Below are 16,556 nucleotides of genomic sequence, written 5' to 3'. Positions count from 1 at the left end.
AATAGTATCAGATCTCTTCAATTCATAAGTAATAGTTGCATATCTCTTCATTAATTCTATCTTATATCGGGTCAGCTCCAAATGGGAGGGTCAGCTCCAAATGGGAGGGTAAGCTCCAAATTGGAGGGTCAGCTCCAAATGGGTGGGACTTTAGCTCCAGGTGGGCTGTACAACCCTCCAGAGGACTTTGATTGGTTACTGTAGTGTCTGTCATGTTGGGTTAAACTGTTGTTTTTTTTCCCCAGAGGAAATACGGTGGCTTGACCGAGTTAAACAGGTAAACTTGCAGGTATTACATTTTAAATATTAATTTGTTAAAAGACTTTTTTTAAAATCCGTTTTATAATGTGCTTGTGTATGCACCAGGTTACGCTGGTAAGGGTATGTACTGTAAATATATGTACGATGTAGTTTTTATTTCTGAGTAACTTGTACATATTTTGTAGTAGATTTTGTTGTGAATGAATAGTTCACCTAGAAACAAACTCAGTGAGCAATAAAAAATTGTCTGTTGTAATGTTGTTACACATTCACCTCACTGAGTACAGTTAGATCTCGTTTTAAGTTTGCTTCCATCGTGATACTGTTGAATTTTAAAATTAATATTTAATATTAGACAATTATTATATAAACTTCAGCCAGTAGAATGGCTTTGGACATGCATACAATAACGACAAGGCTGTAAGATGTTAAATTAAACCTATAAGAAAAAGTGTTAATATTTAGTTTTAAATCTGTGTTTTTTCACTAGTGTCGCTACTTCCGGTCATTTATCACCGCGCACTCGGGGCGATTGGGGACTTCCGCATACTTGCCATCAACAACAAAGCTGTAAGAAATTAAATTAAAACTACAAGAAGAAGAGTTGCTATTTAGTTTTAAGTCGGTGTTTTTGTCATCTTTTATCACCGCGCACTCGGGGCGATTGGGAATTTCCGCATCCATGCAATCACTTCTGGATTTTCGCCCATTTTCTCTCCCACCTGGCGTTAAGTACCTCCCATCTGGAGTTAAGTACCTCCCATCTGGAGTTAAGTACCTCCCACTTGGCGGTTGGTATCTCTCACTTAGGTAAGTACCTCCCGCTTGTGGCATAAGTACCTCCCACTTGGAGGTAAGTACCTCCCACTTGGCGTTAAGTACCTCCCACTTGGCGGTCTCCGGGCTGCAGCGATACACACCGGGCTCTGTTATGAACACGTGACTCGCGTCATCTCCAAGTCAGCTGGTTTATGTCATATGATCATGAAATGGCTGCACAGTGAGACACTTAATATTATGTAGACGCTGGTAATTGTTTTCATTTCTTGTTTTTCCATTGAACACGTTTATTCAAAGTATGGTAGCCTTTCGTGTAGTTATAGACACGGTTTATTAATGACGAGAGAGAGAGAGAGAGAGAGAGAGAGAGAAAAAGAGCTGGGGAGATGTAGCTCGGCAGCGCTAAAATGGATATCTTACCCCATACTGTATGTTGGCTTAGCTATCTGTATGGCAGCGTCATTGTACCTTAGCTGGGTGTTATTTGTTCATTTGAGGAAGTAGTTGTGTTAATAATAGCAGTCTGTCCGCTTCCTTCCACGCAGGCTGAGCTGAAGAAGATGCAGACACGAGAAGTAGCACTGCTGTTTCTGTCTGTGTGGGCATCCACGGCATTTTGTGGTGAGTCTTAACTTTTTATTATTGAACCTAATTCATAGTGCAGGTGGTATGGTATGATCCTAACATATCATTGTATTCTCTGATCTCTATACAGACGACAGAGTGTACCTGAGTGCTCCAGAAGTTGTTGATTTGGAGGAGAAAGTCTCTAAAAATATCACCATTACAGCAAGGTGTGACAAGCACTCAAATACTGCATGTGTTGTCAGTCTGTCTGATTATTTATGATCTTAATGCAGATATATATTTCGGTTAAACAGCCTTTGAGTGTAGTGCTGAAAACATTCAAATTCATTTACTTTCATTTCCTTTTATTTTTTTTTGTTGTTGCAGTTCTCCTCTGAATGTTACCGTTTACATCTTCTTCAATATTACATATCACTCAACAAACACCTCTTCAATAATTCATCTTCCAGGAGAGGTAAGCTAAGCCGGGCGTTATGGCACATACAATGCCTCGTTACTTTTACTTTGAACCGAAACTTCATACTGCGTTTGTTTGAAACTGCGTTTTCACTCGGTTTGGCTCCGCAGGTTGTTTTGACAGCAGAAAATGTATCGACCTATTTTGAAGTGCAAGCGAAACACGTCGGACAGGTCACCGCTTATCTGTACAGCAACAACACTGAAATCCAAAGGTATGCAGCATATCATTAATCCGTGTCTTTGGGTTGCACTTCAGTTAGATCAAAGCTTCACATGATTACTACTGACTGCTTTTTTTCTGGTTCTTTTCTGAAGGAAAGCATTAAACATACTTGTATTGAAATATTTATGTGCGTAGAGTGCATGGTGATAATTTTGTTGGTTGATGGTACATTTTTGTTATTCCTGGAAGAAGTTAGGGGATGTCTGCGGTGCTGACATGACAGGGGGACGTTGCTAGGTCAGTTCTAATGATGTTTAAAGAAAAGAAAAAAAAAATCAACAAACTAAAAAAAGGTATAATTGTCAGGTTTAGCAGTTATCTCATAAAAACACAAAAAGCAAGTGCTCCTTTTCTTCCTCACAAAAAGGAACGCCAAAATCAGATTCAGACTTCCAGAAGTAAAGGTTGACCGATATTGGATTTTACCGATACTGTTGGGCGGTACCTGCTGTTAACCGATTAATCAATCGATAGTTTTAAAAATTGATACGGAATGAAAACACAACGCTCAAAGTGAAATATCGCTGAACTTTATTACAAGAATAAACAGTACAGACTCTACCATGAAAATGTACTGTACTTTATAAAAAATGAAATAAATATTCATATATATGTATATGGTCTGCACTTATATAGCGCTTTTATCCAAAGCGCTTTACACTGTGTCTCATTCACCCATACTCTCACACACACTCGCACACCAATGGGAGCAGATGAGATAAATGGTAGCAGAGCAGATAAATATCACATTACGATATTTATCAAATTCAGTCACAGTATCTGGTTACAGTACATTTCCTCAGCATGGCTTTACCAGTATGTTATGGTATCCTGATGTATGGTCATGTTCAATTCTTCAGCTGATGACAAGGATTCTAACTTCCATGTTCTATAACTACTTTTCATCCGTAGCCTACAAACTCGAATCAGATTTGTGGTAATCAGAAGCAATATTCTCGACATCATCAACCAAATCATCGGCTGGATCTACTTTCTGGCCTGGTCTATTTCCTTCTATCCGCAGGCGTTTGACAACTGGAAAAGACGGAGGTAGAAATGGTTACTAGTATTATGATTTGGCTACATGTTCCACTTTATCTGAATCAATACTGTAATATTATTTTACAGCGTGGTGGGCCTGAGCTTTGATTTTCTCGCCCTCAACCTCACCGGATTCATTGCCTACAGTGTCTTCAATATCGGCCTCTTTTGGATACCTTACATAAAGGTAAACACAGAATCGACCTTGTTTTTGATTCATTAGACACCAAATAATCTTTCATTATGTGTAGTACATCATTGCATTATCTGTACTGCAACAAACTTTTGTTGATGAAGTTTCTTTACAAACATGAAAAGTTATCAGGTGACATTTTCCCAGGAGTTATTTAATAATTCTTTATGAATAACTATATCAACAGGAAGAATTCTTGAAGGGAAATCCAAATGGGGTCAATCCAGTGGATGCCAATGATGTGTTTTTCAGTCTGCATGCAGTGGTCCTTACTCTGATCTACATCTGCCAGTGTGCAATATACGAGGTCAGACCAGGCCTGTTTTTGTTTCATGTTCATGTATCGAATAAAATAATGCATACATAAGTGCGTACAATTTGTACATTTTAGAAGAAATCAATATGTATATGTAACACTACTTAAGCACCCGTTATGCATTTGGACCCTTAGCATCAATATCTGAAATCTGAAAACTTTTTTGTTTGTTTTGTTTAGAGAGGAGGCCAAAAGGTGTCCAAGGTGGCCATTTTTTTCCTGGTGGTCTCTTGGACGTTCGCTTTCGTCACATTTTTTGTTGCTATTGCTCAGAAGATCTCGTGGCTCACTTACCTGTACTACTTCTCCTACATTAAACTTGGCATAACACTGATTAAGTATGTCCCTCAGGTATGGCTTTTTTTTGTACTCTTACATGGAAGCCTTTGAGAAAGTTTATTACTTGAAATACAATCAGGTCTTATGTTGTTGAAGTTAAGATTTCCATAAGAGTGCGCAAAGCTTTTTAAAATGTTACATGTTAAACATTAAGGCAGCTTTGGCTATTGGTCTTTCATAGCCCAATAGACTACTATGTCTTAAAGAAGCTTGAATTAAGAATTTAGCACATGTATTTGTTTATTGGGGTCCAAGCACCAAAGGTAGAAAGGACCCTATTGTTTTTTTGGCAAGATTCTTTTTCTTATTATTGTACCAAACTTATGCATACTCCTCCTAGAGGGTTCATCCAGTTCATACCAGGTTTGGTCAGGATGACATCAAGATATCCATGCTAATTAATTTTAGAATGAATTTTAGATATCTCAAATGGTGTGACCATGACGAAACAATCAATCGTTGTGCCACGCAATTGTGCATATGCATTGTGGCCTAAAGTTCACATTTATGTTATATTAATGGTGCGTAGACACAATCACATGTCAGTAGTGATTCACTGTCATGGCGCCACTAACTGGCAGCAGGAAGTGACGCTAAACTTCATTAGACTAAACTTTTAAATACTCTTTCTGGAGTGGATTCATCCAGTTCGTATCAGACCTTTACCACCAGTTGTCTTCACTGATACCTCATTGGGATGTCGTGCAACTGACGTTGCCACACCCTTGGTGCTTGGACCCGCTAGTCACTGCTTGTAGCTATGTTTATGATTTATAATTGTCTCACATTAACCATTTTTAGGCTTACATGAACTATCGCAGACAAAGCACAGAAGGGTGGAGCATTGGCAATGTGTTACTGGATTTAACAGGAGGCAGTTTCAGCCTGCTTCAGATGTTCCTGCAGTCCTACAACAACGGTAAGAATAAACACACACACACACACACACAGTTTAATACTTTTATTTGGATCAACACCGAATAGAATAATCATAACTGCACAGGAATTTGTTACATTTTGTGTTTTTAAAGTGTTTATTTTATTTGGACATGACCTTTTAGACATCCCTGCTGCAGCACTTTCTACTCCAATCCCTACACCACAATATATTAAATATACTGAATCTAATTGAACAAGATTTAAAGACAATATGTTTAGAAGAATGGGCCAAAATCATTCCTGAATACTGCGGCCAATTAATTTCTTCATACAGGAAGCGTCTTCAAGCAGTCATTACAAACAAAGGCTTCTCCACTAAGTATTAAATACATTTCAGTTAGCGTGTTCGATACTTTTTCCTGTGTCATTCCTCTTTATTACACATAACTTCATTGATGGACTTTAATGATATGTGTGGATTTCTTGAGTTAATACCAAATTCTTGTGAAAATTTCATGTGAATAGCCTCATTGGAAATATGTTTACTGAAAAAAATTTTGACGCGTTCAATACTTATTCCCCCCCACTGTAAATGTTTTATAAATCTCTTAAAGAGTGAAATTTGCACACATTTAAATACACTGTATAGCCAAAAGTATGTGAACACCTGACCATCACACCCCTATGTGCTTTTTGGACGTCCCATTCTAGATTTAGTCCCTCTTTGCTGTTATAATAACCACCACTCTCCTGGGAAGGCTTTCCACTAGATTTTGGAGTGTGGCTGTGGGGAATTGTGCTCATTCCGTGCTCAAACTCGGTTTGCCATGGTTGGAGTGGAAGAACTCGCGTCTTCATGGACCACACTTTGTGGTGGGTGTGATGGCCATGTGTCCACATACTTTTGGCCATATTGTCTATATCATGAACTTTAAATAGCGCTCATATGGCCAAGGTTAACCGGCTAGCTTGTTTCCATCCAAGCTTTCATGGAAGCGTTGATTTTTTTAAAAAAATTATTTAAAAATTTTTTTTTAGATTGAATGAATAAAATGATGTAATTCTGAATTTAAGTTAAGCTGGATACAGCATTATGCCATGTTCCAGACTATGGAGTTAGAATCCTGATCTGTTACCTGTTAAAACGTACCCTGGAAATGTACAGAGTTTTATTAAAGCTGAGAGACATAATGGGTTCAGATGTGCTGCTGGCATTCTCCTTTTTATTATCCTGTGATGAAGTTTCCTGTGTGTAAATCCCAGTGTCACGTCATCTGGCTTTCTCCTGGGGTATACAGTTCAGAAATAGATATGGATGGAGGGACAGCAAATGCACACAAACATCAAAACTGAACTTAGGAACAGTACATATAAAGATAGCTAATATAAAAATATAAATAGCTAAATATAGCTTCTATATACTTTGTAACTCTTTCTGTATTTCTGTTCCTTTTGCAGATCAGTGGAAACTCATATTTGGAGACCCAACAAAATTCGGATTGGGCATCTTCTCAATATTTTTCGACATCATATTTATGATACAGCACTACTGCCTTTATCGCAGTAAAGATCCTGTATATCAGGTACTGAGCGGTGACTAATAGGAAGGACTTCTGATTGTGTGCAGTTGAGTTGTGGTTCAGGTAAAGGTGCCTTAAAGTAGTAGGACATGGGACATGCCTCACAAGAGAATAATTATTTTTATAATGATTTATAATATAGGTTTTCTATGCATAACATTTTGGACCAAATCCTTTAAACACAAATTACTGTCAGTAGGTATCTGGACAAAAAGAATTTGATATTTTATTTTCTCTAAATAATTATTAAAAAGGATAATTGCACATTCTGTTATACTTTAAAAATGTTGGGTTTTTTTTTCCATTTAAATATTTAAAGTACACCTTAATTCAAAGATATGATGTTTTATGTTTAACTACTAGTAGATTTATTACTTTAAAATTTATATACATTGGTGTTCAGGTCAAATTTGAAAATGCACTGACATTTAAAAATCCATTTTTTCCCCAATACTTGTATGTAACAAGACAGTATTACATACACAGTTAATGACTACGTTTACATGGACAGCAGTAATCTAATTCTTGACCTTATTCTGAATAAGACAATATTGTGATTAAGGTGTTTACATTAGTCACTTTTGGAATATTCCTTTCATGTTCCCATGTTACATGTTATAGAACACAGATCGATTAACAGCACACGTCATTACGTCCCCACGCCACGCCGTCCGACGTTCCCTCCAGAATTTCACGTATCGACATACAGTTTGTCTTCGTTATGGAACCGTATACAGTTTTGGGTGTTTCATTTATAATTTTACGAACACTTCAAGTGCAGTTAATTATTTGTCATGCTGTACGTGCAAATAGACGACTGCTTGAAGCCGTGGGCTGCCTCCGAAACTGCGTACTTACCTACTATATAGTAGCCGAGATACATGTATTTAGTAAATAAGTACGCGATTTCGGACGCAGCCGTGCTCTCTTGTTTGCCATCAAACAGTTGAGCGCTGCCGTGTGTGTACGTGTCCTGTCGCAAAAAGGTGTGAAAACTCCCACATGATGTTAATAGTGTGATTAAGGTGTGTACATGTCTGTAATACACTTAAACAGGAATACTCCACATGTCTTTATTCATTTTGTATTTACTACAAGTATGACTTTAGTCGGATTAAGGTCATCAGTAATCACTGATTACATGCTAGTTTCTTAATCAGAGTATTGTCTTAATCGGGTTAATATCGGATTATTGTTGTCCATGTAAACGTACTGAATGATGTCATAAAATAAGCTCCACAGCTTTGGAGCAATCACGTCCCAGATTCGAGGACGTGCCTGGAAACTTTTAGCTGTTTGACTGAGGCTAGTGAAATAGTAACAAATGAGTTTTGAGTGTATATTGTGACAGTTTCTGCCTACTGATAAAATCTATCCTCCTCAGGTCTACTAGGTTAGCCTGCAGGCTGGCTAAATTACCTAATGTTACCGACGATACTGATGACGAGAGAAAATTGAGCGGCTTCCAAATTGTATATTATATATGAATTATTTTTATGCTTTCTGCATTCAGGAGTACTTTAATAATGAAATGTAAAACCTTTAATTCCATTCAAGCCTGCCTGCCTATTAATATATTTCATTAAACAGTTATTGTATTCATTTATCTCTTTATTTGTGCAAAATAAAAACGGGCAGTCTGAATTGTGGAGGTTTCTGATATTTTTTGTTTGTTACTAACTGGATGGGGGGAAAAAGAGTTGGATTACAAGTACAATCTTAGATGATTTTATTCTTTCCCAGTAGGGGATGCAAGAGGCAGAGAAAGGGAGACTTTCAAACAGGTTTACAAATCTTTTTTTTATGCCGAGGGTTTATAGGGTTTCAAACATTAATTCATTTAAGATTTTTAAATCGACTACATTACAAACTTTCTAGTTTTAGTTGTGTTTTGTTTTAAGGAATGCTGAATTGTCAGTACAATACATCATCAGACAAAGAAAGACTTATTTATGGAACCTATAAACATCAGAACTGCCAGATTTGATTATTATTAGCTATAGAGAATGCTATCATTGCTTTAGCAGAATTAGATACACTAAGTTAATCTGCAACTGCTCCAAATATCACAATAATAGCAGTGGACTAAATGATCACTCCCAAAAGCTCTGGAAAATTAATTGCCAAAACAACCATGACTAGATTGTGTGAGAGAGAGTACTCGGCTCCACCTCACACTTATCACACACAGAATATGGGAATAATTTCTAGATAATAACGGTGTAGTGTAGACCGATTGAATAAGAATATAAATTGATCAGCCATAACATTAAAACCACCTACCTACTAATGTGTAGGTCCCCCTTGTGCCACCAAAACAGCTCTGACCCGTTGACTCCTGGACTCCACAAGACCTCTGAAGGTGTGCTGTGGTATCTGGCAGCAAAACATTAGCAGCAGATCCTTTAAGTCCTGTAATTTGCTAGGTGGGGCCTCCATGGATTGCACTTGTTTGTCCAGCACATCCCACAGATGCCCAACTGGATTGAGATCTGGGGAACTGGAGGCCAATTCAACACCTTGAACTCTGTCCTGTTCCTCAAACCGTTCCTGAACATTTTTTGCGGTGTGGCAGGACACATTATCCTCCTGAAAGGGCCCACTGCCATTAGGCAGCAACATTGCCATGGTGTATTTGGTCTGCAGCAGTGTTTAGGTCAGTGGTACGTGTCAAAGTAACATCCACATGAATGCCAGGACCCAAGGTTTCCCAGCAGAACTTTGCCCAGAGCATCACACTTCCCCCGCCAGCTTGCCTTCTTCCCACAGTGCATCCTGGTGCCATCTCTTCCCCAGGTAAGTGACACACACACACACACCTGTCCGTCCACATGATGTAAAAGAAAACTGTGCAGTTAAGGGGCACAGTCTGTTTCAGTAAAATTATCACCACTGTATTTTTGTTTAACTGAATAGAGGGCTTTAAACACTTTATTCTGAATGCTTAACAGAGTTGTGTAAATAAAGATTACTCTCACTGGTTATTAATAAGTCTTATTGTGGAGATTCGAAGCACATCGCAAAGGTGACTCGGTTATCCTGGAACTCATTCGGCATTTGTTTAGCTTCATTAAAAAAAATTGTTTGCTCATGTATAAGTACATGTTGAGCCATCATAAATGACTGAATAAAAATCTAATTCACATGCCCAGTATCAGGTAAAGATACTTCCTGCTTTTGGTTGGTTGACGGATCTTTGATTCATTGGGCCACTGTGTTTCTTGAAAGGTTAATGTTAAATTCTTGCGTCTTTTCTGGGTATGTTAGTTAGTTAGTTACAGTTACATTTATATAGTGCTTTTCTAGACTCTCAAAGTGCTTTACATAGTATGGGGGGGGGGGTCTCCTAAACCACCACTAGTGTGTAGCATCCACTGTGAGCCATAGTGCGTCAGAACACCCACCACACACCAGCTATTAGTGGAGAGGAGAGAGTGATGTAGCCAATTCAGGAATGGCGATTATTAGGGGACCATGATCGGGAAGGGCCAATGGGGGAATTTCGCCAGGACACCGAGGTTATACCCCTACTCTTTTACGACAGGTCCTGGGGTTTGTAATGACCACAGAGAGTCAGGACCTAGGTTTAACATCTCATCCGCAATACTGTACTGTTTTTACATTATAGTGTCCGTGTCACTATACTGGGGCATTAAGCCCCAAACAGACCACAGGGTGAGCACCCCCTGCTGGCCTCACTAATACCACTTCCAGCAGCAACCTTCGTTTTTCCCAGGAGGTCTCCCATCCAGGTACTGGCCAGGCTCAACCCTGCTTAGCTTCAGTTGGGAAACCAGGCCAGAACTGCAGGGAGATATGGCTCTGGCATAGTTATGTTATAGAAATGACTTTCATCAGCACTGCTTTATACAGTCTCCCTCTGCAAACGGTTTTCCACGCTGGGCTATCAGTTGAGCACAAAACAAAATACTGTTTTTTATTGAGGAGGATAAAAAACAGGAGCTTCCAGTTGTATTACGTTCAATTCTCGTTCAGCACCAGCATACGACTTGAAAGAGTGTTTCATTTCATAACGTCGCTTAACATTTACCCCTTACCCCAAACTAAACAGACACTTCCCTCTGAACATTTGTCAACATGACTGAAATTTTCTGCATTTACTGCAAACTTCTATTTTTTTGTGTATTTGGTGCCGCCAGTCATGATAGCTGGCCATCATTAACATCGGCATGTAAAATTAACGTCATTAACAATGTGGGCTCGTTTTACACTATAGGGACACCCAGTGTTCTGAATTGGGAAGGACTTCTGATTATGTGCAGTTGTGTTGCGGTTCAGGTAAAGGTGCCTTAAAGTAGTAGGACATTGGACACTCTGCACAAGAGAATAATGATTTTTATAATGATTTTTAATATAGGTTTTATATGCATAACATTTTGGACCAAATCCTTTAAACACAAATTACTGTCAGTAGGTAGCTGGACAAAAGAAATTGATATTTTATTTCCTCTAAATGATTCTTAAGAAGGATAATTGCACATTCTGTTATGCTTTAAAAAATTTTAAATATATATTTAAAGTACGCCTAAATTCAAAGATTTGATGTTTTATGTTTAACTACTAGTAGATGTATTACTTTAATTATATACATTGGTGTTTAGGTCAAATCTGTAAGCACACTGACATTTAAAAATCAATTTTTTCCTTTGTACTTGTATTGTACTTGTATGTGACAAGACAGTATTACATTATACAGTATTACAAATTAGGAACCTTGTTTTTTTTTTTTTTTTTTGTACTTTCTTAATAATGAGATAACTTTAATTTTGTTTCTAAAGTACATCACAGGTTGTTTTAGAAACTGTGACGGGCCGTAATTTGGATAATGGTGCATAATTAGCCAAAGCCCAATTCCATCAAAATGAATATATTAAAATGTCTCCTCACTTCAAAATCTGTGCTGTTGTTAATAAATAAAGTCATGGATGGCACTGTTTGTTACTGGTTATCCAAGTTTTATCAGTTAAAAATGAATGCATGTGGCAATCTTACAATACTTTTTGAAATATTAGACGTTTTGCACTTAATGCAGTTCACCAAATGTATCTCTATATTGCAGATAAACCTGCTACAACTGTTCCAGGTTGTATTTAAGAAATATATCAGTCAGAAGGTCTGCTTTACAGTCTTTACTAAATTGGGTCCCATGTTTCCCAGATTATAACAGCTACAGCCATCCCACTAAATGAGACACACCATCATACACACACCTTCTACCCTCTGTGGCTATAATTTTACTTCTCCTGTTACTCACAGTAAGGCATATTTGTTTCGTTTCGGAACTTTGTCGAGTTATCTGATCGTTCCGTATTTATTTGTGGGTTTTTTTGATTGATGGTTGTTCTTTTCACTTTTCCAGTGTCTAAGAATAATATTTCCTTGCCATCTAGTCTCTGCCTTCACCATCTGGAATTGTTGATTCATAGCCTGGTGAGTTCATACTGTACATCACACATTTTCTTTTACATTCTATGGTACAATATTCTCTACTGTGTTCTAGCACAATGTGGTGAATTTAGATAGGTAAACCACTCAAAAGAGTGTCTCTCTCTGCTGTCCATTGATCATTCATCAACACTGCTCACATGAGCATCTCTGATGGTTCTATTATAATCATGGCTTGTGTGCAGTGAACCTTGTGCTGTCAGAATGTATTTTGTGTGTATGGCGTTTTCTGTGCTTCAGACATCTCTCACCAGACCTTTCACTATTTGCATTCATGATGAAATTAGTAAGGAATTTGACTTAAGCTCAGAATATCCCAATCCTAGCATATGCCAATCTCTGCATTAGTTTTAAGTTTAGGAAAAGGTGGAAAATTATCTGCAGACTATCCATTTTCACACTCTGATCCAAATACTAGATTATAACAGCATGCAGGATGAATGATGTACGGTATGCAGCCAAGAGTCGAACTGTGTTTCACAACCACACTGCAAAAACTGACATCTTAGCAAGTGAAAATATCTTGAAAATAGTCGAACGTACAGTGCCCTCCGCGAATATTTGGCACCCTCGGTAAATATTAGCAAAGAAAGTGGTGAAAAATTGACCCGTTGATCTTTTGTTCAGAAAATTCACAAAAATACTCTGCTCTCATAGATATCAAACAACTGCAAACACAACACAGAATTATCCAAAAAGGACTATCAAATATCAACAGATATTAAATTTAAACCTGACTGCCTCTGCCAGAAAGCTTAAAATGGGCCGTGGATGGATTTTCCAGCAGGACAATGATCAAAATCAAAATCATCACAAAAATGGTTGAAGAAAAAGAAAACCTGTGGGGTGAACTGAACCGGAGAGTCCACCAGCATGGACCTCAAAATGTGAAGAATCTGGAGAGATTCTGGTCTCAGATCCCTTGCCATGTATTCTCCAACCTCATCAGGCATTATAGGAGCTGTCTCAGCGACTGAGCTCTGTATCTACATCATATTATACATTATTCATGTCAGAATAAAAAAAAAGATGTCACAGAAGCACAGCAGTGTTTGCTGAGGCATGATGTTGAGCAGTGTGCTGTGGTTTTCAGAAGCTTGGGAAAAGCAGCAAAGCAACAGCAGAGAGCAGTGTGGAGTCAAAATCATCCAGCGGCCAAGCCAGAGAACCTGCTCATCACCAGCTGTCAATTCAGAGGAAAGTATGCTGTCTAAACATAAACGTAACTGGAGAGGGAAAAGTGCACTCATTATCCTTAATTTTCTATGAATTTGACACGTGGACTAATGACACTTGACCTGTTTTTTGCTGTTTCAGTTAAAAACCAAAATGATTTCCATTTTTTAACCTGCCAGTAAGCTTAGTGAAACATGCAGCTAATTTAAATTTTTCACATATTCATTCTGTTTAAATGCAGTTGTGTTTGGAAACTGGAAGGTCAGGATATGCATGCCAGAATAAATTAGGGTACCTGTCATCAGCGTGGTAAACTGACAGGCGGACTGAGTGAATTATGATTTCAAAACAGCCTGTGCATGTGTGTGTGCATGTGTGGTGCAGGCTTTGAGCCTTTTATTAGGCTGAAATGGCGCCATAATGAAATTATGAGGACATTTGGCTGGTATTCACAAAACGAACTGCTTTTACTATTTTCCTTTTTTCTATCAGTGTGTGTCTGATAGATAGTGACAGTAGAGTCAGCAGCCGCAAACAACAAAGCTGCAGCTAAGAATTGCTTGCTGGAGGAGCGGAAGTGATGACTAGAGACGAGCTGGAAAGCGATTTTTACAGGTTAAAACAAGTCGGATGTAAAAACATTTTCAATCAGTTCATGTCAAATCACTGGACCATAACCGGAGCCTTGACAGATCTTGGAGATTACTGCTAACATGCTCTCTTTTGGGTTGAATTTAAAAATGTTCACACCAGTGGAAAATGCGTCTTCACCTGCAGGAACACAGGAGTAGACGATCTCTGAGGGGGAAAAAAACTCATTTCTAATGATGTTACTAATTTGTAGATACACGTTGTAACAGTTAAGAGAACAAGGAAATGTCATGGTTTGCTATCTGTTTTCTGTAAATCATGTTAGTTGTAAGCAGTAGTATATCAAAGCAATGTTGATGTACACATTTCTCAGGAAAAGAAATTAATCACGCTCCTAGTGAATAACCTAAAAATTTTTTTGCGACATTGCCATCCATAAACTATCCATGCATGAAGCAGAGCATATCATCACTATGTACTATACCATAAATCATCACAATCCCACACTGGGTTGCCAGTTCATTAGGTAAACATACCATACAGTTGTACTTTTGCAGATGTACAATTACAGATTATAGTCCATCTGCTGAATTTTGTCAGATATTCTGTAAACCCTCCATCAGTGACCACCACTGACCAGATACATTCTCATCCCGGCGCTAGCATGCCCTAGAACAAGCTATAGGTATTCATTATATGAATACCCCGTGATGCTGCTTTCTACATAATGCTTGAGAGCAATTTGATGCAATGCCAGCTTACTAAACAGAGAACTGCATTTAGATGTGATATTTTTTACTGACCTCCCTGAATATTAAGCAAAGTGCAAAGTTCAGGAGATGTATTTGTATCAGCACAGCATCCGTTCTACGTGTTTTCTGCGTCCGTTTCTCTCTGAATGTTTTTGTGATGGTTGTAATTAATTTGCTCAATTGTTAAATTCCTCCTGCAAGATCCAGGAAAAAGAAGAGTGATTAGGAGACAGTATAAACAAGACTAAAAACAAGAATTCAAGCTGCAGAATGATCTTGGAGTAATATTATGATGATGTTTTTCCTCCTAAAAGTACTGAAAAAAGGACCCATATGAAATGTAGGCTACTTGAGACAGCTGTTAATATATCAAATTGTGAACTGGTTTGTGGCTCATTTCAACAAATTTTGGATACTTGGCAAGATGCTGAAATATGCTTGTAATTTTCTTTCTTTCTTTCAGCGCAGTCTTCCAAATAAATTACTGAGGGTTTGAAAGGCAGCTTGATCCAGGTTCTGTTGTTTTGCCAACGTGGAGTCAAACTGTGATTAGTAGAAGTGAGAAATTATGTCTGTAGGGTAAACGCACATCAATAATTCTGTAGTATAAATATTAATGAAATATCAAATTGAAATATTTTACAGACTGTAACTGGGTTATGGCAGGTTTATGTACATTTCACGCACTATATCACATCTCTAAAACGTCTTACTCACAATTCAGGAGTCAACTTTCCACTTATTCGAAAAAATATTTCGATATATGGTCCATTATGAGTATTGAAAATTGCTTTCATGTGTCTGGAAGGGCCAGAAGTGGTTTTTTATTTTTATTTTTTATTTTAGGAAATATAAGACCAACATGGAATTTCGATTAAGGTTTTAGAGAAAATGTCAGTTTTGACAGCTCTGTCAGTTCGAGACAGGTTATTTTACCTTGAAATGTTTGGGATTTGATACTGTTTTTTTGGGGGGAATATATATGTAGATCTTTGCAACAGCATGATTTTAGTTTCTTAATGTGATCAATTGGATTTTGAATTATTTACAATTGTTCACTCAACTAAATTATGAAAAGTGCTATGTCTGGGTCGTCAATAATATATGTCCATCTTTTGCTTCCCTCTGAAAGAAAGCTAGATTTAATCAATTAGCTGTTTTTAATACAAGATAACCGACTACTGAGGCAGAATCCAATCCTACCACTGCACAGTTAGCAGCTGGAGGACAATAGCGAAGCATGAGAGAATTTGTTATGCTCTGTAAATATGAAGTCTATTTGAAATTGGTTTAAAGGTGCTGAAAATATGAATCGTTGTCTTTCAAACAGTAAAACAATGTCAAGTAAACTTAGCATGTTTTTCCTTTGTAGATAACTCCTTATGCTCAGACATGTGAAATTTTTTTATCGTTTTAAATATAAGCGTTCATATGTTCACAGCCTTAAATATGTTACTGTTTACTGTATAACTTGGACAAAATGAAAACATTTAAGGAAAAAAATAATAATCTAAAACTAGCCTTTTAAGGTACATCATATTCAAAAGTAGTTCTAATTTAGCTGCTATGTTGTTTTTCTTCCCTGAGGAATTGTGTGCCGATTACATTTCTTTAACCAGTTGACTCTCATGATACTTGTATATTCCATAAGCAGGCATTACTCAGCGCTCTCTTTTATTTCAGGAGTGACCACATGGTCAGAAACACCATAATTTGTGTTAGTGTAGGAATATTTTGAGATCATATACCTGCTGTAAGCAGAAATAGACTTCAAATAGTGAAATAAAATGAGAATGAGGAAACCGGGAAAAACATTTAAACAACAGTCGGGTTTCCATAAAAAGAGACAAATGGCGAAAAAACCGATTATCACGGCTCTGTAAAACATGACGATTTACTGTGATCAAATTAC

General features: G+C 37.6%; 1 protein-coding gene across 3 annotated transcripts; it reads left to right on the top strand.

The window, feature by feature from the left end:
* Positions 1-271: 271 nt before the first annotated feature.
* ctns (cystinosin, lysosomal cystine transporter) lies at positions 272-8,303 on the top strand. 3 transcript variants are annotated; one of them, XM_053635455.1, is made up of 12 exons: positions 272-289; positions 752-1,071; positions 1,587-1,662; positions 1,757-1,835; positions 1,996-2,083; positions 2,197-2,300; positions 3,224-3,361; positions 3,440-3,539; positions 3,733-3,852; positions 4,042-4,212; positions 5,002-5,119; positions 6,538-8,303. In XM_053635455.1, the coding sequence occupies exons 3-12, from the start codon at positions 1,602-1,604 to the stop codon at positions 6,678-6,680; spliced, it is 1,122 nt and encodes a 373-aa protein (XP_053491430.1). In that variant the 5' UTR covers positions 272-289; positions 752-1,071; positions 1,587-1,601; the 3' UTR covers positions 6,681-8,303. The 3 variants fall into 3 exon arrangements, with proteins under 3 accessions (XP_053491430.1, XP_053491429.1, XP_053491428.1); XM_053635454.1 differs by lacking the exons at positions 272-289; positions 752-1,071 and adding an exon at positions 1,206-1,290; XM_053635453.1 differs by lacking the exons at positions 272-289; positions 752-1,071 and adding an exon at positions 1,297-1,469.
* Positions 8,304-16,556: the final 8,253 nt, after the last annotated feature.

This window comes from Ictalurus furcatus, chromosome 10, assembly GCF_023375685.1.
Source record: "Ictalurus furcatus strain D&B chromosome 10, Billie_1.0, whole genome shotgun sequence".
Lineage (NCBI taxonomy): Eukaryota > Metazoa > Chordata > Actinopteri > Siluriformes > Ictaluridae > Ictalurus > Ictalurus furcatus.
The sequence above is the reverse complement of the archived record's forward strand: the minus strand, read 5'-3'. Positions and strand labels throughout refer to the sequence as shown.

What these genes read in the sequence shown, in the direction of transcription:
- ctns (XM_053635453.1), top strand. Translation starts at nt 1,449, where the DNA reads ATGGATATCTTACCCCATACT. An exon ending in TTTGGATACCTTACATAAAG is followed by an intron (nt 3,540 to 3,732) that starts GTAAACACAGAA and finishes CTATATCAACAG; the next exon opens with GAAGAATTCTTGAAGGGAAA. An exon ending in CCTGCAGTCCTACAACAACG is followed by an intron (nt 5,120 to 6,537) that starts GTAAGAATAAAC and finishes TTCCTTTTGCAG; the next exon opens with ATCAGTGGAAACTCATATTT.